The 25,526-nt window shown below is 42.9% G+C and overlaps 1 protein-coding gene across 3 annotated transcripts in view; it reads right to left on the bottom strand.

Moving 5' to 3' along the window:
* MACROD2 (mono-ADP ribosylhydrolase 2) overlaps positions 1–25,526 on the bottom strand; it is a 1,633,627-nt gene that overhangs the window by 23,726 nt on the left and 1,584,375 nt on the right. For 2 of the 3 annotated variants that reach the window (XM_069954330.1, XM_069954328.1), the window contains 4 exons: positions 18,977–19,036; positions 17,523–17,585; positions 15,840–15,869; positions 15,218–15,274 (listed from right to left, as the gene is read on the bottom strand). In XM_069954330.1, coding sequence (XP_069810431.1) covers positions 15,218–15,274; positions 15,840–15,869; positions 17,523–17,585; positions 18,977–19,036 — 210 coding nt within the window. The remainder of the gene's footprint in view (positions 1–15,217; positions 15,275–15,839; positions 15,870–17,522; positions 17,586–18,976; positions 19,037–25,526) is intronic. The other variant, XM_069954329.1, reaches the window with a different exon arrangement.

Below are 25,526 nucleotides of genomic sequence, written 5' to 3'. Positions count from 1 at the left end.
GGAATCCCCCGCCCATTGGAGCCGCATCACAGAGGTGCAGGGGTTTCCTCCCACTGAGGGCAGGGAGGCTTGCCTCCAGTGCTTCAGCCCTATTGTAGCAACTTGTGACTATGACCCACAGGTAGAATTGATTAGGAATTCACTCTACAGCTACATGCAAATATTACCACTTCATTTATAGGGGACAATGTTCCTTTAGGCTGGGTTCACACTACGTATATTTCAGTCAGTATTGTCGTCCTCATATTGCAGCCAAAACCAGGAGTGGATTAAAAACACAGAAAGGCTCTGTTCACACAATGTTGAAACTGAGTGGATGGCCGCCATATAACAGTAAATAATTGCCATTATTTCAATATAACAGCCGTTGTTCTAAAATAACAGCAAATATTTGCCATTAAATGGCGGCCATCCACTCAATTTCAACATTGTATGAACAGATCCTTTCTGTGTTTTCAATCCACTCCTGGCTTTGGTTGCAATATGAGGACCACAATACTGACTGAAATATATGTAGTGTGAACCCAGCCTTAAACAGCAAGTTAAGGATACAAAATAATTAAGCATTTTGTTTTCTTTTTTTTTTTAGGTTTTCCATTAGATAATGCATATCACGGATCCACAGGATAATTGCTTTGCCTACTTATCGGAGACCCCTGCTGAAATTTTTGAAAATTGGATGCCCCCCTTTCCCAGGTTTAATGAGACAGTGTTGCCTTTCCATTCATTTCTGAGGGTATGATAGGAGATATCAAGTAGGAGATAGTTAAGCATTAAAACAGATGAGTTATCCTAGGCAGAGAGCTGAATATGGAACAAGGTGTATAGAGAGTAAGTAATGAGATTATAGGGGTGGCTATTTTTTTAATTTTTCTAGTAAAGGGAAGCCAATACAAGTCTTGCCTCTGTTTTTCCCCTTTTAGCTCTGTGAGCCATGATTCTGCTGCATCTAGTACAATGATCGTAAGAAATCTTGCCCATCTTATCCATCTATATAATAAACTGGATAGTTTACTAATATGGCATACACCATGCCCACTTCTTATTTATAGGCTTGCTAGGGGATTCACTGACTCTTCACAATTTGGTGTTTCCATTCTCCCCAATCATGCCCCAATGGGGTGTGACTCTACAAAGTCTGACACTGTCCAATCAGTGCTGATAGTGCCAGAGAGTGTAAGGGCACACACTATTTACTTGAGGAATAATAGAGGAATGGCACAAGGCAGAGTTCTACAGTCCCCCAGAATTATAATCTGCTGCAAGTCTTTCCGAAACAGACAGATCAGGATGAACAACAGGTCCTTCTTTAAAAACTGATGGTGATCCATCGTATATGGTTCTCAAACACCCTTGAACGAAGCAATATTAATTCTAAGAAGAAACTAATTGTTACCTAATTATTATCAGCTGTGTCTTTTATTCTAGCATATTGACTTTCAAGGACCAGTATTATTTTAAATTAGGGGTTGGCAGTGTTCATACCCATCACCAATTATCGTACCATCACCAATTAGACATTGACAGCATATCCTAGAAATATGTACGTTTTGAGTTAGTTTTCTGGGAAATATTCATACTTAGCCATGTATACTTACCTCTCTCACTCTCGCATCACTGCCGGATCCTGGGCTGCCTGCTTTGCGCCGCTGTCAGAATTTTGAAAACTGGTAACGTGCTGCTCCCACGGGAAATGACCCGTCAGCATAGAGCAGGGCTAGGGAACCTTGATTCTCCAGCTGTTCCAAAGCTTTGCCTGATGGGAGTTGAAGTTTTACAACAGCTGGAGGGCCAAGGTTCCCTACTAGGGATGGTCCGAACAGAGTTCGGTTCGGGTTCGTACGAACCCGAACTCTCGGTAATGATTCCCGCTGTCTGCCCGCTCTGTGCAGCGGGCGGATCCAGCGGGAGGACCGCCTAGAAAACTGGGATACAGCCTATGGCTATGGCTGTATCCCAGTTTTCCAGGCGGTCCTCCCGCTGTATCCACCCGCTCCACAGAGTGGGCAGACAGCAGGAATCTGATGCCGAGCGTTCGGGTTTATACGAACCCCAACCTCGGAGGGTTCGGACCATCCCTATTCCCTACCCTTGGCATAGAGTCTATGCTCACCGGCTAACCAGTCATTTTCTAGGGGCACGGGATTCCATCAGATTTTATGAAAACATGGACAATGGCACAGAGCGGTCAGCAGTGGGGGGAGTGGGAAAGGTAAGTATATATTACTGACACATCCCCCCGACAGCATGTAAGTATGTTTTGTTTTTTTTTCCTTTTTTTGCTTACCAGAATTGCCAGGATTCCTTGACCAATAGGTGCTTGACTAAAAGAATTTTACTTCTTGTTATTACAACAGTTCTCTTCTTGGCTGAATCTAGAAACTTGAGAAACAAAGCCCACACTCTCATGAATATGCTGCTTTAAAGTGGATAATCTTGAGAGGAGACGCTCTGTTCTATTCAGATGCAGATTTAGGAGATCATTTCTGCTGATAATTAATTCATCTTCATCTTTCCAATCTCCACATATAAGCACACATACTACTTTCAGCTTTTAGAGACCAAAGTTTTCTCGGTGCTCATTATTATTATTTTTTGTTTAGTTTTTTTTGTTGCCGGTAAAACTTACCACTTAGTCTAAGACAGCCTAAAAGGAGGCCTTTTATTAAAATTAATTGAAAACAGAGGCAGGCTGACCCTGCTGAAAGGTAAGAGCCTTTAGTTATGTGCCATAAAAGTGCAGCTTTGTTATCCAAACACAACAGAAGCTAATGGCTTTTTCTAAGTGTCTCGTAGAAGACAACATCCAAACAAAGAACGCTTACGAAAGTTTAGTAAATGAGTCTGTAGCATTACGGTTTATCTCAGACATGTCTAACCTTCTCATTTTAAACGCTTTATTGAAACTTTAACTGATCTCCAGTGAGGGTTACAAAGCTTAAGCTAATTACACTTGGCGGAGACATGCTTGATGAGATGGGAATAAAATGAAACTTTTGAAAGGGTGAAAAATCTCGGACCATCTGTTAGTGACATTACACCGGGAACAACGGTGAAGAACAGAAGGGCAGCTAGCCAGAGAGGAAAGGTGCATGATGCTTTTAATTACTTTGTCAATGAAACTATTGCTTTCTGTAAGATAGAGAACATAAAGAAAAAAAGAGCCCCTGAGCATCGGTATCAAAAGCTGAAACCAATGTTCAGACAACAAAGGAAATGATTAGGTCTTTCCGAGAGACGTCTACTAATTAACGGCCTATGGAAATCAGAGTTTGAGAAAGTTTTTTTTTTGTTTTTTTTTAAGAATACATTAATTTCCAGATCTATTTTTGGGAAATCTGAACTCAAAGAAGAACAAACAGTTCTTTAAAAAAAAAAAAACATGATGGCGTAGACTAGTACACTTTCGCATGGACAATGGGGATGAACCTGATGCAGAACCCCTTTTTGGCGTGAAATGTGTAGTTTGTCAACACCTTTATATGTGAATGATTTCAGTTATGTACCTTAGCAATAGTGCTCTAGATTGACTTGTGTGCCAACAGAACAGGGATCAGGACAATTTTTTCTTAGTATCGCTATCAGGGTGTGTTCACGCGTACAGGATCTTCAGCAGATTTGATGGCGCAGATTTGAATCTGCAGCAGATCCGCAGCAGATTTGATGGCCCAGAATTGATTTGCTCTGAATCTGCAGCTTCAAATCTGCGCCATCAAATCAGCTGCAGATCCTGTACATGTGAACGCACCCTTAGAGTGCATTGACACGTACAGGATCTGCAGCAGATTTGATGGTGCAGATTTGATGTTCTGTTCAGTTATTTAGATCAAATCTGCTGCGGATCCATAGCAGAAAATCAGCTGCGATACGATGTGTGTGAATCTACCCTTAGGCTGTTTTCACACCTGACGGTTTTTGTGCTAAAGCCAGCAGTGGATTCAAACGAGATGGAAAATATAAATGGAGGACTTGTACTTCTCTTTCATGTTGGATCCACCCCTGGTCTTGGCACAAGAACTGCAGTGGTAGTAAAAAAAAAAAAAAAAAAAACAGCATTATATAAAGCAAGTTTGCACTTTACATTTATTATTATTATTATTATTATTATTATTTTTGTTTTCATAGAAAACACAACACTTCCTGTGTTTAGACTATTTTTTTCCCCAAAGAGTCTAAACACATAAGTCCTGTGTTTCTCAGGTCATCTGCACTGACAAAGAAAGCAGTCATGTGATTGCCGTCTGGGCAGCCCCTCCGGCAGCTCCCTGCAGCCCCCCTGCCCCTCTTCGCTTGATATCTGTGCATACAATAGCAGAGACAGTGAGCGGGAAACAAGGAGGTAGCAAGCATTGTCCTTACAGGTCATTCCTTACTTCCTCCTGTAGATTGCTTCGTCTTATTGGACCCTTACTCTTGATATTACGTTGTAGTCATAATAATGTGACTCCAATGTGTATTTTCAAGCTTTCAGAGCACAGAGGCCCCATCTTGTAAACTTCTTTAACCCCTTAACGACATCGGGCGTACCCATACGCCCCCGTTGCCTGGGCTTTAACGCAAACGGGCGTATGGGTACGCCCGATGTTTCCCCGATCGCTGCGTGTTCACACACAGCGGTCGGGGAAGATGGCCTGCTATAATGTATAGCAGGCCATCTTAGCTTCACGGCACGGGGGGTGGTTAACACCCCCCGTGCTTACGATCGCCGCTATAGGCTGATCAATTCAGATCAGCCAATAGCGGCGATCGGAACCTTTCCGGGTCATCGGTGACCCGATGACCCGGAAAAAAATGGCGGTCGGTGCTGTCCGAGGACGGCACCGACCGCCATTACTGTAAAAAGTAATGTTGATCGCCGTGCCACCGGCCCGATCGCCGTGAACGGCCGGCCGGCCGTTCACGGCGATCGGGCCGGTGGCACGGCGATCAGAGTCCAGCAAAATAGTAAATACCTGCCCTGGACCCCTCAGCTAGAGAGCCGAGGGGTCCAGAGCAGGTATTTGTACATTACTCACCTGTCCCGGGCTCCTGATCGGCGTCTTCCGGGTTCGCGGCGTCCTCCGTCATTCCGTTCGGTCTTCGGGTCTTTCCGGCGGTCCTCGTCGTCTTCTTTCGGCTATTTTCGGCTCCAGCCTCGTCATTTTCCGGATTTTGCGCTCTGCTGCCCCCTAGCGGCTGATATGTGTAATACACTTATCAGCAGCTACAGGGATATTCAGAATATAAAAAAAAATTATTTTTTTTTCCCAAATTTTTTTTTTTCTATTTTCCGCACCCTATCGCCGCTGAGTGTTGATCAGCATCGCACGAAAGTGCGCTGCTAATCAGCAACTCCTCCTTTTTGGCGTAGGGTGTTTTTTTTCTATATTCTACTGCCACGGTCTGCTTATAAGTGCCGGACACAATAGCGGCATTTATCAGCAACTCCTTTGTTGGCGTAAGTTTTTTTTTATACTTACTGTAAAAAAAACACGTAAAAAACACTACATTACACCACACTACATTGAATAAAGTTTGACACTACACCACTACATACCCCATATACCAATCCCCGTATAAAGATGGCCCCCAGGGTGTTTTCGGTGTCAGAGGGATACATTATTATTGCCTCCGACACCGAAACAGCCAGTGAGGATGAATGGGGGGGATCCTTCTTTCCTCCATTCATCCTCATCATCCTCATCATCCAGTGACGTGTCTGGGGGGTAGCGTAGCGTACGCGGCCCCCCAGACACGTCTTTTCCGCCAGTACCGTCCCAATAAGAGATGGCGGTATGGTGTGAAATTCTACAAACTCTGTGAGAGTACCTCAGGGTACACTTACAGATCCAGGGTACGTGCAAACTGCGGAATGGCGAAGGATAACCCTTTGTGCATTCCGCAGCTGGCACCCGCCGGCGGACTGATGCGAGCGCGCGTCTCCCCCTGTGTCATAGACTCCATTCTATGCACGGGCGGAATCCGTCGTCCATCCAAAGAATGAACACGTTGGACGGAGAGCGGAATCCGCCCGTGCATAGAATGGAGTCTATGACACGTGTGGAGACGTGCGCCCGCATCAGTCCGCCGGCGGGTGCCAACTGTGAAATGCACGAAGGGTTATCTGTCGCGATTCCGCAGTGTGCATGTACCCTTAGAGTGTATGAAGGAAGGGACACCCGAATCCAGCCCCCAGATGCCCCCAGATGCCCCCTCCCCCCCCATCCTCGGAGTTAATGGGGAGATCGTCCGGGAACTGATCTTCCCACTGCTGGATAGAGGTCACCACCTGTACAGGGATAACTTTTATACCAGCACCCCCTCTTCCGGTCCCTCGCTGCCCTGTAGCTTGCGGCACGATCCGTAAATATCAGAAGTAGTAATAGCGCCCTAATATTTAGCAGCCATGGAGCGGACCCAGCACTTCTGGATATGAAGGACCCCGTATCGCACCAGGACAACATTCTCCAGGTGACGTCCCCCACACTGGAGAACAGGAGACCCCAGAAGAAGTGCAGAGTGTGGGGTAACAGGGGGATCAGGAAGGACACCATTTTCCAGTGTGACACCTGTCCTGATCGCCCCGACCTCTGCATACTGGATCGCTCCAAGGCGTACCACACGTCACTGGGGTTCTACATTATCTAAATTCTGTCCCTTATTCCTATTTCAGGGGTCACGTTGATTCAGGGATTATTCTGATCGCCATTATGGATTCGGGAAGGAATTTTTCCCCTGTGATGAGGCTACTGTCGTCTGCATTACGAGGGTTTTTTGCCTTCCTCTGGATCAACACAGGTTGAATTTGATGGACACCTGTCATTTCCAACCTTATAAACTAATAATTGGCCTAATACCCCCAAATAAATTAATAATTGTCCCTTTTCCCCAGCTAAATAGGTATGGCCGCCATTCCCATTAGAGGATGCCATGATGCAATTACAAAGCCTCTGTGCAGCCAGGACAGTAGAAACCCCCCACAAGTGACCCCATTCTGGAAACTACACCCCATAAGGAATCTAAGAAGGGGGGCAGCGGGGATATGGCCCCCTGGTGACGGCCACATTTGGGACGTGAAAATGAAAAAAATTGTATTTTTTATTTTCTCGGCACATGTTCCACTTATGTGCCAGTCACCAGTGGGGTCCATATGCTCACTGCACCCCTTGTTAGATTCCTTATGGGGTGTAGTTTCCAGAATGGGGTCACTTGTCGGGGGTTTCTACTGACCTGGCAGCACAGGAGCTTTGTAATTGCGACATGGCCTCCATCCTCCATTCCAGCCTCTAAATGGCGCTCTGTCCCTTTGGTGACTTGCCCTGTGCCCATATGGCACATTATGCCCACATGTGGGGTATTTTCGTACTCAGGGGACACTACCCTACACGTTTTGTGTTCATTTTCTTTTTTAACCCCTTGTGGAAATGGAAAAAAATCAAGGCTAGACCAACATTTAGTGTAATTTTTGTAAAATTTTTACTCTAAATTATTAATCTTGTCATGTTTTTTCATTTTCACAAGGGGTTAAAAGATAAAAAAAAACATTTAATGTGTAGAGCAATTTCCCCTGAGTACGGAAATACCCCACATGTGGACATAAAGCGCCATGCGGGTGCAGGGTAAGCCTCCGAAGGGACGAAGCGCCATTTGGTTTTTGAAGGCTGGATTTGGATGGAATGGATTTCGAGGGGCCATGTTGCATTCAAAAGGCCCCTGTGTTGCCAAGACAGTTGAAACCCCCCACAAGTGACCCCATTATGGAAACTGCACCCCTCAAGGAATGTAACAAGGGGTGTAGTGAGCATATGGACCCCACTGGTGACGGACACAAATGTGGAACAATGTGGCGTGAAAATGAAATATTACATTTTTTACACTATAATGTTGGTCTAGCCTTGATTTTTTTCCATTTCCACAAGGGGTTAAAAAAGAAAAAAAACACACAATATGTGTAGAGCAATTTCCCCCGAGTCCGTAAATACCCCACATGTGGACATAAAGCGCCATGTGGGTGCAGGGCAAGCCTCCGAAGGGAAGGAGCGCCATTTGGATTTTGGAGGTTGGATTTGGCTAGAATGGATGATGAACGCCATGTCGCATTTACAGAGCCCTCGTGCTGCCAAAACACTGGAAACCCCCCACAAGTGACCCCATTCTGGAAACTGCACCCCTCAGGGAATCTAACAAGGGGTGCAGTGAGGATATGGACCCCTTGATGACGGACACATTTGTGCCATGAAAGTGAAAAAATGAAATTTTTCCCTTTCACGTCACATTGTTCCACATTTGTGCCCGTCACCAGTGGGGTCCATATGCTTACTGCACCCCTTGTTAGATTCCTTGAGGGGTGTAGTTTCCAGAATGGAATCACTTGTGGGGGGTTTCCAGTGTCTTGGCAGCACGAGGGCTCTGTAAATGCGACATGGCCCTTGAAATCCTTTTCAGTGAAATCCAGCTTCCAAAAGCCAATTGGCGCTCCTTCCCTTTGGAGGCTCGTCCTGCGCCCCCTTGGCACTTTATTGCCACATGTGGGGTATTTCTGTACTCGGGAGAAACTGCGCTACACATTTTTTGTCTTTTTTTGCCTCTTATCCCTTTAAGAAAATGAAAAATTGAAGGCTAGAACAACGTTTTAGTGTAAAAAATAATTTTTTCTTTTTTCACGCCATATTGTTCGGAAAATCTGTGAAGCACCTGTGGGGTCCAGATGCTCACCGCACCCCTTGTTACATTCCTTGAGGGGTGTAGTTTTCTAAATGGTGTCCCTTTAGGGGTGTTTTTTAGGTTTTGGCACCCCAGAGCCTCTGCCAACCTGAAGTGGTACAGTCAGAAATGACCAAATATAACGGAGGCGTTGAAATTCACTAGGCGCTCCCTTATATCTGAGGCTTGTGGTTGCGTCAAATAGCGCAATAGGGTCACATATGGGGTATTTCTATAAACTGCAGAAACGGGGCAATAATTATTGGGGTGCATTTCTCTGGTAATAGGTTTATAATTATGAAAAATATTGGATTACAATAAAATCTCTGCACAGAAAATTAAAATTTTCAAATTCCTTACACACTTCGCTTTTATTTCTGTGACTCCCCTAAAGGGTTAAAACACTTTCTGGATGTGCTTTTGCAGAGTTTGGGGGGTGCAGTTTCTGAAATGGGGTGCTTTGTGGGGCTTTCTAACATACAGGCCCCTCAAATACACTTTAAACCTGAACAGGTCCCTAAAAATATCTGATTTTGAAATTTTACTGAAAATTTGGAAATTTGCTGCTAATGTTTTAAGCTTCCTATCGTCTAAAAAAAATGAAAGATAGTTTAATAAATGCCGCCAACATAAAGTAGACATGTTGCTAATGCTATTTAATATATAATTTATGTGGTATAACCACTTTCTGTATACGCAAAAAAGTTTCAAAGTTGGAAAAATGCATTTTTTCACATTTTTTCACATTATTTGGGTTTTTTTCATAAAGATTTGTTATGAGTATCGACTCCAATTTACCAGAAATGTAAAGTACAATGTGTCACGAGAAAACAATCTCAGAATCAGCCGGATAGGTAAAAGCATCCCGAAGGTATTAATGACTAAAGTGACACTGGTCATATTCATAAAATTTGTCTCTGTCATTAAGGCCATTTCAGGCTCTGTCCTTAAGGGGTTAATGAATGGGCCTCCGTGCTTCCAAAGCTTGAAAATATAACTTTTCTGGTTGGCCAATAAAGGAATAAAGGAATAAATCCTAAAATACTTTGGTCTTTTTTTTGACACAAGAGAATTTACCAGGCTTGAGAAAGACCCACAGAGGTCGAAACGTTGCCACCGTGTATGTTGCTTGTTGCTGTTTTGCACTACTCGATGCTGTCCGACAATTTTCTTACAAGAGAATTTACCATCACGTAGGTTTCCGCTACAAGACCATCCAGCATAAATATCTTAAGTGACCACAAGTTTAAAGTGCTCTTTTCACCTACTAACTTTGCATCAATAAAGCATAAACCACACGATTTCTCCATGTCATTAATGGCAGTCACTTTATGGCATGGCATCAATGAAGTCTGAAAAACAATGTGGTTTCTGCTTTATTGATGCTTTTTTCAAACACTGTTTAGGGTCAAAAGTGCACACTGAAGAGGCGTCCACTTAAGACACCTGTGTCGATATAGTGGATGCCTATTTACTATAGATTGGTACCCATGGAAATAAGAGCTGCGGAATATGAGAAAGAAATATAAATCAAGGAGAAAATTATTTTCTCACGCCGCATAGATCATCACTTGACTAATACAACAAAGCTCACTCCCTCTGCCAGATTCCCCATAGAGAAATTCACCATGTTAAAATAAAGGATGAACTGCTGTGCTTGTAATCAGTAATTACAAGTGAGACAATAAAGGAACAAACTATTCTGTAATGTTGAGATTTTTATGTATTATGATTGTGCCGTACTCCAGAGCAAACGCTTCAACTGCAAGAATATGATTAGAAATGAAGGCGAATGTTAGAAGTGAAAAGAAAAAAAAAAGTCGTAATTTTGTCTGTGGAAAATTACTATGCCAGGCCATAGAAACCGAGCTTTATGGAGTAAGGAAGCTAAAACACGGAGTAGTAATGTATCAACTGCATCTCAGGCTCCAAACTGCTGTTGGGTAGCTGTTAGGGCAAGGGGACACGTGGTATCTTTCATATATCTGTCTGTACCTATATAACCAAAACAAGAGTCCGCGAAGCCTCGGTTGTGAGTCTCAAAACGGGAATAGCCAGATATTCATAGCCTGTTGCCACGGGGTGCCTCCATGATGGGGAGGGCACCACACCACCCTGATAGGTAGCCCCTTAAGTCCCACTCGGTTGCGAGTATTGGAACATAAATAGGGAAACAACAGGGTGGCCCCTTTTTGTCAAAGTCTAACTCAAGGTGCGAGTATTGCGACATGACAAGGGCTTGCCAAGGCAGATATCCATCCACAGACAGCTGTTTCGGGGTATTTGCCCCTCGTCAGTGTGGAGCAGGATTCTGGCTAGTTGGGGCAATGAAAAATCAACCTAATCTGTTGCAAAGTCAAAGAAGCGTTCTCGACCTCCTGACGTGCTGAGGCTGTAAATGATCAAAAAAGGAAGGAAGGTAGGGGGTGGGGTAAAATAAGAAACAAGGTAAACTTAGCTGTCCTCGTGCCCCGTAACACCGCTCTAAGGTCCTGTTGACAGCCGCCGGTGTCCTGTAGCTCTTCCCGCTGCCACTTCACGTACCAAGTAGGGACACTGCCCAGTCACTGACTGGTTGAGCAGGCAATTGCTCAGCCAGGCCCTGAAGTTGCAGCTGTAAGGGCCAGGTATGTAACATAGCAAGATTCCAGCGGAAAAAATTAAATCTGGTGGTGGTCAGTAGGACCTGGGAGGAGCATTATGTAGGCACAGGAACAAGTAAGCTAAGAGTCCTATTAGATGGGCCGATGACGAGCTGATGAATAATGTAAACAAACTTGTTTACCGAGTCTATTACACAGTCCCTGCCCTAAACTGTTATACCTTACTTCTCCATGGTCTTCTCCTTCCCTCTGCTTTCACTCCCGGCACCAGAGAAGACCGGGAGCGTATAGAGGTAATGTACAACAGTTTATTTAATCGTTAGCAGTCAGTCATGCATTGCTATTACACGTAGCGATGAGCAGTCGGTGGCCAATGAACACAATCGTTGATCGTTGTCATCGGCTGATCGTTGTCTCTATTACACAGAGCAATAATCGGCCTAATTTGCCTGATTATTGTTTAATGTAATAGGGCCCAAACTTTGTTTATTATTTCCTCGCACTCCCCTGCCTTCCTGCTTTTTATGAATTTTCCAAGACTTCTCCTTTAATACACTGGACCTGACACTGGGTGGAATAGTTTTCTGCTTCACTATCACCTGTCAGCTCTATGTCATGCACAGAACTCAAGGGTCAAGAAGGCAACACCGAGCCCAACCCTTCCAGCTTGATTTATGTATAGGGCTAAATCTTGGAAGCTGAGGTCTGTAAGGCTTTCAGTCAAGGCATAGATGAGAACGAGCGCGGAAAAAAATGCACTTAGGGTGTTCCCACCTGGCCCTTTGTTACATGACCTGAATGGACTACCAATGCAAGTCTATGGGGCTGTCCAGGTCTCATAGAGACAGAGTGGGGAGAGAAGTGCAACAGCACAATTGTCTCCTCGCTGGTTCTACTGATAGATCAAAGTTTGAACACTCACTATGTCCCTAAGACATGTCAAAAGTTTTTTTTTTTTTTTACAGATACGCTCTAAGGCCATGTTCACACAACATAAATTTTCTATTAATCACGGCTGTTGTTGCCGATTTGCAACAACGGCCATGATTAATAGAAAATTTGCAGTAAATTTTCTATTAATCATGGCCGACGTTGCACTGCAGTCAATAGCATTGTGTACTATGGTAAATTGGGATGCGGGCACACACAGATGCCCCGGCATCCCAATTCAGCACAAATTAAGTTCATCTGGCCAGTACTGCAGTACCGGCCTGGATGATCTTCACAGACACCGGCCATTCTGTGTCACAGATCGGTTGGTGTCTTACGCTGTGTGAACCCGGCCTAACACAAATAGCACATAAAAGTTTTTCTGTTCCTTAAACATTAATTATTATTTTTTTTTTATCAGGCATCATTATAATTCCCTCCATTATAGAACGCAATTATCTAGGGAAAATATTTTGAAACTACGGTATAGAAAAATACAAGCAGCTGTCATCTCACATACAGACAATAATGTAAAAATAATATTTCCTTTGAAAAAGTGATAATATCTCGGAATGGTATTTGTTCTGCTTAACAAAAAGCAGATGTGTTTACTCACAGCTAAATGTAAAAATTGCGCTTCCCTAATTGTGATAATGGAATATAATTTTGAAAAATTCTGCTTTCATCCGTCTACCAGGACAATGCAAGAGAGCCCATTCGGGGCTGATGGTGTGTTATAGAACACAGTCATTTTGCATCATGCAGCAAATTGTTAATTCTTTGTTAATAGGACAATAAAATAGGGAACAAGGAAACTGCAATTAGACTATAATAGTGCTACCAAATGAGCCTGCAATTCAAGCATATCAAAACCATTTACCTAAATTTAATACAAGAGCTTTAACTAAGACAAAGCAATCACAATATGGCGTGATCGCCGGGATGTATGGAATTCACAATACACCATGTAAGCTTGGAATACAAACACCGGAAAGCAAACATTTACAAGTGATATTTGCGAGTGACCTACCACGTATTAACTTGTCGAGATGTTATTGAGGTGTCAATACTGTTAACACAATTTGGCAATTAAGTACTGTCAAGAACATCTTAGACCCGGGGAAGTTTATTAAAAGGTTGATGCAGTTCATATCAGAATGTTTGTCAACCATGTTTGTCTGGCCGCTACTTAATGGGAAATAAAAAATGACATTTTGTGGAAATTGAACGACTCGGAAATCATTGAAATTCAGGATACATCTGTAAAACTATGAAGATGTTTCAGCCCTTGTCAGGGCTGCTTATAAATTTTGATGGCCGGGGATCGCATTATGCCTTTTTTTTTTTTTTTAAAGGAAATGCAATAATATTTCATAGCTTTCATATACAAACTATTGCATCAGGAATGGGCTGTCAACCTACATGAAGATTAATCGTTGTAGGTGGATTTATCAAGTTCCTGGTTGTCTAGTCAAAATACAGCACCCTTAAAAATACATGGGTACATAGTATACAGAGGTCTATCTGATATATATATATATACACATATATATATATATATATATATATACAGTATATACACACACCATGTTTCCCCGAAAAGAAGACCGTGCCTTATATTATTTTTTTTGCCCCCAAAGAGGCCCTATGTCTTATTTTCAGGGTTTGTCTTACTTCTCTCCCCCCCCCCCAGGCACTCAGGCCCCGACGCTTAGCCCCCGGCTCCCCCCCCCTCGACACTCAGCCCCCGGCTAATTTACCAACGGTGAAGGTGTAGAAGGGGAACAGGAGCGTGCAGGCGGCGGGACATAGGGCAGAGTGTGCGGCAAGCAGGATGTACAGCAGGTGACGTGCGACAGGACAGCACAGGCTGTGAAGGTCCACAGGGAGATTAGGTGAGTAGAGGGGGTGTAGCGGTCTTACTTTCGAGGGGTGCCTTATTATCAGAGGGATGTCTTACTTTAAGCTAGTTGGTAGGATAGTGTCTAATTTTAGGAGGATGTCCTATTTTCAGGGAAACACGGTATCTATCTATCTAACTATCTATCTATCTATCTCTATCTATCTATCACCTGTGGGAATAATAAACCAACCAGTTTGATTACATTTGGAGTGACGCAGTCATTTACCTGGACTATATTGTTTGCACTTTTGCTTCCCTTGTGCACATTGCAGGCACCCAACAACAAGTCTTTTGACATCCAGAGTGCTGCTCCTGCTAAACCTCACCTATCTATCTATCTATTATCTATCTACCTATCTACCTATCTATCTATCTATCTATTATCTATCTATCTATTATCTATCTATCTATCTATCTATCTATCTATCTATCTATCTATCTATCTATCTCTCTCAAGTTCTATTAAGTGGAATACTGCTGCCATGTGGGGGACTTTGCTCTAACAAAAAAGTGCCTACAGAAACCATATGGAACTTTATGCACTATATTTAGGCTATTGATGGCTAATTGGAATAGAGTGCCCCGGGCCTTGTTAATTTAACTGAGCTCAACTGAGAACTGGGCATGGCAGCTGTTGGCACCCCGCCGATCAGCAATTGATGGCCTATCCTGTGGATGGCTCATCAATCATATTAGCTCAGAAAACCCCATTAATACCTATATAAATGCCTGTGAAGTGTTAAAAGGTTATCTCAACAAAAACATGTACTGTATGCCCTATGCACAGGATAAAGGAATAATTATATGACTGCAGGGACCCCCAGAATGGGCTCCTAAGTTTCATGTCTGAATAGAGTTACAGTCATTCATGCACATTAAGCTCCATTCACTGTCTATGGGCTACTGTATAAACAGTGGATGAGTACAGCGCCTGGCTATCTCTGATAGTGACAAAGAATACAGTGGCAATAAGCTTGTATGTCAGCATTTCCATTCAGATGGATGACTTGAGACTAAACTCTTCAGCCAATATACACTTATTCAATATCCAGTAGAGTTGAGAAGCATAAAAATTAAGCAAAAGGCGATTATACATTACCATTTGGTTCATCTTCTAGAGGGGAAGAGAGGGTCTTAGAAAGATCTCTGCTTTGATCTAAAAAAAACAAAAAAAAAACAAGTTTAAAATATTTTAGAAGAAAAAATCCTAATAAATAATATAGACAAATAAAAAACAATTAAAGGAAAACCCCTCCCGTCGGGCTCCTAGATCTCCTTCACCAAGGCACAACTTGGCTGAGGGATTGCTCGCTCAGATGATAATGCTACCCCCAGTGCACCAAACCACCCTATTTAAATACGAACTGGAGAGAATGGAACGGCTGCACATCCCATCTATGGCTGATACTAATGCCGCTAGGCCTATATTAAAAATCAACACCAGAGTGTCTGTATATGATTTGATCAAGCCATATTGCCCTGTGTACCACCGCGCAGGTCCTCTGGTCCACACGGGTCCCTACGCTAACTCCACACCGTGTCGGTCAGCGACCGCCAACCCCACAAAGCGTGCACGTGCAGGGGAGGGAGGCCATGGAACGGCCCTGCAACCCCAATGTCACAGGACCAGACCCAAAAAGCCCCACCAAAACTCAGCCAGCACCACCGGCGGGGAAGGCTGCCCCCAAACGACACAAGTATGGATATGGTATTACACTTACCATTGCTGCTCTCACAGAATGGGGAAGACCCTATTTAAATATAAATAAAACTGAAAGTGTAACTGGCATTTCAGGGTCATTTTTCTGAAAACAATAAATATCTATAGTACAAGCAATTTTAAGAAACTCTGTAAAAGGTTTTATTTACCAAAAGAGTTTCCTTCTGTACTGAAAAGGCTGTTTTCCTAGCTCCCCCCTGATTTCAGAAGAAGCAGGATTTCTGTGTCCATTATGCTCTATGGAGAGGGGAGGGGCTGAGAGGAGTGAGTGAGCAGGGAGCAGTCCTGCACAGCACAATACTCTGCAATCTTCTCTCAGCAAGTTCCTAGATAAGCACTGACCTTTCTGACCTCTAAATCTAGCGTTTTAGGTGCCCAGACAGTCTACAAACAGCTAACCTTCATGTCTCCTCTTCCTGCTCGCTTATCTCCCTTGGCCCCTCCCCCCTCCATAGGATATAATGGAAACAGCAGAACCTGTCTTCACTTGCTTCTCTGTAATGAAGATCGATTTGCCTGATAATGCACAGATAAGAAGTGAGGGGGGGGGGGGGGGAGGCATGGAAACTGCTTTTGGAGTACAGAAAGAGGCTTTTTTGCCTAATAAAATGTAATATAGACTTACTGACTTATGTAATATACTACTGACTTCTGCAAAAAAAAAAAAAATATATATATATATATATATATATATATATATATACCAACAAAACACAACAATCACTGAACTCAGGGAGAACAGTGAAAAATTCCAATGGAGTACTCATTTACGAGTCTCCATTGATTGTCCCATACAAAATTTGAATATGCAAAAAAGGGGTCCGTGGAGCCTCAGTTACGAGTCTCAAAACACGGGAATAGCCAGATATCCCTCTCTCCAGAGAAGGAAGCCCATTGCCAAGGGGTGCCTCCTAGTGGGGAAAGCACCAAACCACCCTGATACGTAGTCCCTCAGGTCCTCACTCTGTAGCGAGCTTTGGGACCTAAATAGGGAAACACCAGGGTGGCCCCTGTGAGTCAAAGTCTAACTCTGTGGCGAGTATAACGACATAAGACAAGGGTTACCAAGGCTAGGCATCCATCCACAGACTGCAGTTTCGGGGTATTTGCCCCTCGTCAGTGTGGAGCAGGATTCTGGCTACTGGGGCAATGATAAATAGACCAACAAAACACAACAATCACTGAACTCAGGGAGAACAGTGAAAAATTCCAATGGAGTACTCATTTATGAGTCTCCATTGATTGTCCCATACAAAATTTTTATATATATATATCTGACAGTATATATATATATATATATATATATATATATATATATCTGACAGTTACGTTTGAAGATTCAACAAATACAGTGCTGAGGATGAGGGTAAGAAAATTACCTTCATTCTCAATGTCCCCAGCCAAATGGGAACATAACAGGCCAAGGCAGCAGACCGCCGCTATCTCCTATTTGCTGTTTGGACGATCTGGCAATCGATTAGACACCCGCTGCCCCCGCAGCTCCCCATGGCCTCCACCCGCACTTAATTGCTTGCTTTCGGAGCGTGTAATAGCGCCAGCAGCAAGCAGTGAACGAGGAGCTAGCAAGGGCTGGCCTGACAATCGGCCCGTGTAATAGGGACTTTAGAGTCTTCAGTGTTCGCACTAAACACAGAATATATTCTAATGTATATGTTAATGATACCTTGTGATTCAGTGTTCATTTCATCTTCATTTATATTTTCTTTATCCATTGAAGCCTCTTGGTCTGTCAAAGTAAAGTGATATAAGAGTTGAAACCACCCAGCGTAGCATCCACATTTTTACATAAAATATGACAACCAGGACCACTTTACAAATGCTGCCTATAACCAACCAATGTTGGATGAGGCATCTCTTCGCTTGTAAACCCTGATGGCTTGGGAATTACCAGAATGGGTGGAGTTTTATACTTTTTTTTAATACTACAATTGGAGTTTTTTTCATGAAGTGGGCTTAACATCTGGGACCCAAACCTATTTTCAGAATTGGGGTCTCCAACCCCTGTCCTACTTGTTGAGCAGCTGCTGCCCAGTGCATCCAGACTGGGACTGAACAATAAGCTGTCCAAAATATAAAACAGACAAGCTTGCTCCAATCTCCTTACTCCCATTCACTTCTATGGGAGCTAACAGCAGAACCTAGGCAGCTTGGCTGCAACTGTAATCTTGGTAACTTCCCTTTTCAGATGTGACGGCCATACTGATGATGGAGCCCTAAAGTTTGGGCCCTTTTACATGGAGCAATAAACAATATCGGCTGATCGTTTCTTTAGGCCCAAACCTAAAACCATCGGGCACAGGCCATGCATCGCTACGTGTAATAGTGATGCGTGGCCGGTGGCTGATGATTCTACAAACAGTATACATTACCCATCCAGGTTCCAGGGCTCCTCTTGCAGTCTGCTTCCTCCCCGGTCCCTACGCTGCAGCTTCAGAGCGGCCCGTCTCAGTTGACAGACCGCTCAGCCACTCATTGGCTGCGGCAATCCTGGACAGTGATTGGCTGACTCTGTGAAGCTGCAGTGCGCAGGACTGGGAAGGAAGCATACCGCAGGAGGAGCCCTGAAGTTTTGATGGGTAATGTATACTGTTTGGGCAAGGACTGCAAGGACATCGGTAACTATGTCCATGCAGCCCTCACTAAACGATTAAAGGGCCGTGTAATAAGCCCAGTAAACGAGCGCCGATCCAGCAGATGGGCACTCGTTTACAGTATTCATCAGGTCATCATTGACACTTGTAATAGGACCCATAGGATCCGCATCCATCAGACATTTATGGCATATCCTCTGAACATGTCATAAATGTCTAATATAGGAATACCTCTTCTACTATTAGTGACCCTATATTTGGAATCACCAAATTTCTAAAAGAAATTTCAAATCAGCCACTATTTGATCTGCCAGTCATCAGCCATTAGCACATTGAAAGACAGACATATTCTTCATAGTCATCTTTGCTAGCACCGCACATCAGTGTTCAGATGACAGTTGTTCTCATTATACAGAACGCAAGCACGGTTTCATTTGGAAGTAACTGTAACCAGGCATTCAGTGCCACGCATCTCTATGTGTATGCCAAAAATAACTATACATGATAAAGTAGATATATGTTTTACCTTGAGATACTTCTTTCATGTCCACATCTGCATTAGCGTGTAATGGGTCTTCATGTTGTTCTAGGAGCAAAAATAAGATCCATATGTATTACTCTTGGAAAGAGAATTTAATGTGAACTCTTGTCATTAGCAGTCATTGAGGTCTACTGTTCTATGACCTGTCTACGCTTGGGGAATAAAATGGCCAAATCCTTCTATTCTCTATTCGAAAATGGAAGAATCGATTTTTCTAAAACATTCTAAAATTTCCTTTCCCAGTATTGTAGTTCCAGATTGTAGATAAAGTCTAAACTTTATCCCGATTGTAGCATTTGACTGTCATATTACAGAGTATGGCAATTGACTGCAACAATATCTAATATGTGTTTAGTGATCCTTGCATGTTTTGGGGAAGGAGCATAACAATAGGGGTCGCTTATGGATAGAGATCAGCAAAACAAATTATGCGAATCAAGAAGCAAATTCCCACTAATTTGTTACGAAAATTCACAAAAGGAACAAAATGGCAGCCTCACATGCTGTCTGGAGCGTCACTGGGCAGGAGAAAGGGATTAAGCATAATCCCTAGCGCCCGTCCAAACAGCTGCAGGCCCTTCTGTGATGTCAGCCCCTCCAGCTCTATATAAGGCAGTTCGGTAACGGAGGTGGCCAGTCAGCTGTGTGTGGAGGAGAGAGCAGGATGGCAGCAGCAGTTACAGCAGAGCAGGGAGAGACTAATAGAGTCATATAGGGACAGAGAGGAGAGGAATGGTGGAAATTGGATGATTGACTTTTGTGATTTTCCGATTTTTGACACTATTAAAACAACATGCTTTAACAAATTCGCCCTTCTGTAATAGTCCCAGTATTGTAGCTACTATAATTTGCACAAAAAGAAGGAAATAGAACTGCACTCACCGCTAGAATTTCTTCATCTTTATTTGTAATCCATCATAAAATCAAGGAGCATTGGACAAGGTGCAGATAGTGCAGCAGCAGACGCCACAGAGGTTAGGTGACAGGCTGTTTCACGCCTCTTTCCGGCGTCTCTACGGGTGGTCCGTAGAAGCGCCGGAAAGAGGCGTGAAACAGCCTGTCACTTAACCTCTGTGGCGTCTGCTGCCACACTATCTGCACCTTGTCCAATGCTCCTTGATTTTATGATGGATTACAAATAAAGATGAAGAAATTTTAGCGGTGAGTGCAGTTCTATTTCCTTCTTTTTGTGAAAATTATCTTGATACTTATACTTGCACCTCCGTTATTACTGCAATTCCTAATATTTTTTTATGTCTTCGCTGGGACCAGTAGTGCCACCATGAGTTTCTTTGTTATAGAATTGTAGCTACTATAGTTTTGGCTGTTTTAATTAAATTTGTTAAGATTCGCGAATCGAATCTTAACTAATTTGACCAAAAATATGTGAAGCTCGCAAAACGAATTTAGGCTGCTTCGCTCATCTCTACTTATGGGCACTGGAGCCTAGAGAGGCACAAAAAAATCCTTTATGTGAGAACCAGCACTTAAAACATTGCTTCATATTGTTAGGACTATGTTATGTTTTAATTAAAGGCAGGAGAGTTTCAGACTGTCCCTTCAAATGAACATTTAAAAATATATATATATATTTATTTATATTATGCAAATTTCCAATGGGTCATGTCACATACTGACAAGGTAATTTACTGGATCCCATAAATTGTGTTGATAGTTTTGGGGGTGGGGGTCATGTATGGGCCTGAGGACTGATGACTGATGACATTCTCATATGAACTACATTCGGTAGGTATTATTTTGCCTTACTGTTCAAATCAAATACTAATAAAGTGCACAACATAAAACAAGTAGAGTAGACATGAACAAAATAAATAAAAGCCTCATACAGACGGAGGGAGGATCCTGCTTTACAATAAGCATATCTTCCTTCTAGCAATGCTCCATATACTGCATTAGCAATTGCAAACTTATATGATAGGAATGAGGTGGGGAATGAAAAAAGAGCACTGCATGAAGACCATTCTTACTGTCAAAACAATAGGGATCCAAAAGACAGTTTGGGTCCATTTGGTGCCAGTGGTATGAGTCATACAATAAATTATCTTAAGGAGCCATTGCATTAAATTAATATATATGCTTCTTTAGAACCGAAATGCGTTGGTATCCCAAGTTTTTCTTGCCATGATGATATGTATTTTTGTACTATAACTCCGCATTTGGTATTTTTTATGTTTTGGAATAAAATTCATGTGTTTTATATGAAGACTGGAGTGCTGATGAAAGTTTAGTCTTTCTAATATTTTGGAAATCTTAGCCTTGGACTGAAGGTGGGTAAAATTGCTATCATGCTATTTACGGATATGTCTGGGTAGGTGAGTGATTAAAAACAACAACCTGCACTCACCACCCTGGCTCCTGTGCTGCCACTCTGTCTCAGCTGTATGGCTGCTTCCAGCTTTAGGGGTTGTGATGTCATAAGCCTGCTTAGCCAATCAGGAGCTGCAGCATTGTTCCACTGATTGGCTTAGAGGGCGTGTGACATCCTAACCCTTAAACCTGAAAGCAGCCACATAGCTGTGGCTGAGTAGTACAATACTGGAAGTGTTGCAGGAGCCAGGGAGGTGAGTGCAGGTTATTGTTTTTAATCACCTCCATCCCAGGCATACACCTAAAAAAAATTAAAATAAAAAACAGTCTGGACATCCCCTTTAATTCTAGTGCATATTATTCAAAATCATCATTTTAAATAACAATAGACAGACACCACCGTCTCCTTGATTACGCATCCAGACGGCTATAATCTTTTATCTACAATATACCATAAATAATCCAAAATAAATAAAAGTACAAAGTCTTTCCATAGTAAATGATGGCTAACAATCTAATACAGCGGCTGTAAGGATTTTGTGGGATGATTTCACAGAACGTTAAAAGTCAAAAATTTTTTAGACTTATGCATCCAATTGTATAGTCATAAAAATCTGCTGTGGAAACATTAAAATAAAAATCCATTGCTCCAGCGAATATTATGAAATTGACACATAAATAATAAATACGACATGTCTTTAAACGAAAACGTCAAATGTCTGGTGCTAAGCAAAAATAATACTTTGGTTAAGGGACTACGCAAAAGTAATTTGCAACGGCTGTCAACCATATTACGCTTAGATATACTGTATCAATAAGGGAGATAAAAGGTTTTATAAAAAAATATATATATTAAAAAATAAAAACACACAAAAACTGCTATTTTCTACCTCCATTATACTGCTGATAGGGCATAGACCATTGGCATGCATGTAGACTTTTTTTTTTTTATTTGGATATAAATATTTGATGAAAGGTTTGCTTTTAATAGATATCTTATTCATGAGCGATCAGAATAGATGTCCCTAAAAGCGCCGCGTCTCCCGGATAGCCACACAGCAAAAACTTCTGTCCTGTTCTGTTAAAACCGAATTTGGCCCTCTCATCACTAATTTACCAGGCGTAATTGGAGTGATTGAAGGTTGTTGCGTTTGCTTCATTGGATTTGTGTAATTTTCCAGCGCTACTTAACATCTTTATAGAGATTGACTGAGTAGTTACTATGTTATTCAGAATATAGAGTGCCAACACAATTGTATCAATTAGCATTGTGACTGCAGGCAAACAAACCTAAACAGAAGGCTGACCAGCATTATGGAGGAGCAGCTCAGATGTATTTACAGCTCCGCTAATGTTTCAGCTTGGTGTTCCGCGCTCAAATACCTGGTGGGCATCTAGATAATGTGTACCGAAAAAAACATTTCTAGCTGCGGATTCAAATTGTTTCTCAGTCACTTTCCATTGCTTATAATAGGTAAACCTCAAAGGAAGCCAATGGAACCAAGACATGGGAAGCAGAGGTATCTTCTGTAGTTCATGGCTCACTTATTTAAAGGTTGCATTTACATGTCCATCATATATGGTCCGTAACCTGGACGTATATCATGGACTGCCCCCCCAAAACCCCTCTGCCCCCCCATGATGCCTCACAAATCCTTAGGGTGGGTTCACATCGCAGAGAAATTCTAGCATATTCCGTCGCTCGTCCCCGCGCATCTCTGCTTGTGCCATAGACTCAATTCTATGCACAGGCGGATTCTGCTGTCCGCTGAAAGAATTGACATGTCAAATCTTTCGGCAGACGGTGGAATTCGCCAACGGGCAAAGATGCGCGGCCGTGAGCAGGGACGAGCCACAGAATCCTCTGGGATGTAGTTACGTTACCTCTGCTCTGCCCCCAGGTTGATTCGACAGATTATCTCCCCATGTAATAATGACAACGATCAGCAAATGCAAAGATGATCAGCTCATCGTATCTTTTGGTCCTGCCGAAAAATAATCGGCCACCGACTGAGCATCGCTACGTGTAATAGTCATGTGTGGGTGATGGCTGATGAATCTGTAAAGAAAATAATAAAGCTTACACATACCTGTCCACACTCCCCTGTGCTTCTGCCCCCTTCCCGGTATCTTCTTGGTCTCTGCCTGCACTTGCAGGTGGAACCTTAGAGCCAGTATCTAAAGTGATTGGTTGAGCGGCCTGTTACTTCAGAGACTGTCTCTGCAGTTCTCAAGGCGGCTGCAGCCAGGAAGACATCGTGGACCAGTATGTAGAAGCTTTATTATTCACCGAGAGAGGATGTTTGTGGAGATCGGTAGGTGTCGGGTGTGATGGAAAATCAAAGCCAGCTTAACCCTCTCCTACTATAGAGAACACAGGATTGCTTGGCCATGCTGAACGTACCTGTGCATGGGGAGGACAGGGGCCGGGGTCAGGAGAGACAACTGATTGCCGGAAGATTGTTCAACTATTAGTTATTGTAGGTGTCTGGGGACCACCAGTACATTTTAAGATGGATGGAACGCCTCCGGCATGGAGAAGCCAGTGCCCAGTCCTTTTTGTGAACCATGGCCCGTCTCCTGCGTACGGTGCAGGGCACCGGCCGGGGGTGAAGCACTGGAAGTGGGTCGGTCTCTCCCCAGTGGGAGGAAATTCCCTCACCTCTATGACACTTATCCATTAGAATTAAAAAAAAAAAACACACAGCACCGGCTTCCCCACTCCGGGGCCATATCTATTTATGTGCAAAACTTAAAGCGAATGTACTGATGGTACATTCGCTTTAACAATGTGATAGATTGATCTCACCGGATACACAATGATAAATGTGGTGCACTGCATATGGTTTATAGTAAGACTTTGACAATTCCAATAAATTGTGGCTTACATTGTCCTGACACGTTAATGAAAAATAGAGCTTTTGTAGAAGTATTTTCTGTAAATTTCGAATTGTCTATGAAACGCTGTCCATGTCTGATCTGTGCAATGTAAAGCAGTGACTTTTAGTTCAGCGCTGTTTTCTTAGTAATGGCTTTTGACACTTTAAAAAGAACTTTACTCTGGCATTTTAAGTGTTGTGTTCTCTTAGATTTCCTACCTGATATATATCATATGCCAAAACACTCCGGTTCACCTGAAATAAAAACTAGAAAAAGGATCTCAAATCTTGTGTAATAGAAAGTAGTGGAAGCGGTGAGGTTGTCCTGTTTATAGCAGTTACATTATAAATATATAGGTTCTTCCCGCTGCAGCACAAAATAATAGACATCTTTTTCTTTCCAGCGTTTCAACAATGTCTTCCTATATAACGATAGTAATGGATAGTTTACTTCTAATGCACAAACTGTACGTTGTGCAGCATCATGTAAGGGTCCTTACACATTTTCAGGGGATGTCTTATTTTTCCATGAAGAATAATACTCAAGAATACTCAACAAAGTCCTGGGTCCTCAGTACGTGGTTGGTGCAGGCAGGATCCATGCTGGGTGACGTCACCCAGCAGCGGGACCTCGGAACATGGCGCAGGACATGACCATGAGTGTGCGGCATGACGTGACCTCGGGTGTGCAACAAGATGTGTAGAGGGACGTGGGGGCCATGGACCATTGGTATGCCTGCGGCGCTGGCAGTGAAGGATCTCAAGGGGCTGATGGTGGAGGATGGCAGAGGGTAGCAGCATGGTGGCAGAGGGTGGTGGTGGGGGTCTTACTTTCGGGGGATGCCATATTTTCGGGGATACCTTATTTTAAGCTATCCTGTAAATCCTCCACTATGCCTAATTTTCGGAGAAACTGGGTGTAAGTACACTGGACTCTCTAACCAGACCGCCACCAGAGACAGGCACTGTGAGTCAGGGGTCTCAGTTTGCCGTCAATCATTGTAGGGGCTCATCTACTATATCACTGCACTACAGGTCTCATACATGATATTTCAGTGCAGGGAGGGACACAAATAGGAACAAGGAGGGCAAAGCTGGGTCCATATGTAAAAGGTTCAAAATGTATGGATGTAGTCGAGGATGAAATAAATTACACCGCACAGACATTGCTGGTGGTTCAGCATTACTTTATGTCTAAAAAGTGTTTAGTGTTTTGAGCTGGTGTTTCTGAATTTACACCCGCGTCTTCCTGACATTGTTATACAGTATGTATGACTTAGAAATATCACTCAGGGGAAAACAAGTCCTAGAAAGTTTCATGTGCACTT

The sequence above is a fragment of the Dendropsophus ebraccatus genome, chromosome 15 (genome assembly GCF_027789765.1).
Source record: "Dendropsophus ebraccatus isolate aDenEbr1 chromosome 15, aDenEbr1.pat, whole genome shotgun sequence".
Lineage (NCBI taxonomy): Eukaryota > Metazoa > Chordata > Amphibia > Anura > Hylidae > Dendropsophus > Dendropsophus ebraccatus.
Note: the sequence above shows the minus strand (reverse complement) of the source record. Positions and strands in the feature narration are given on the sequence as shown.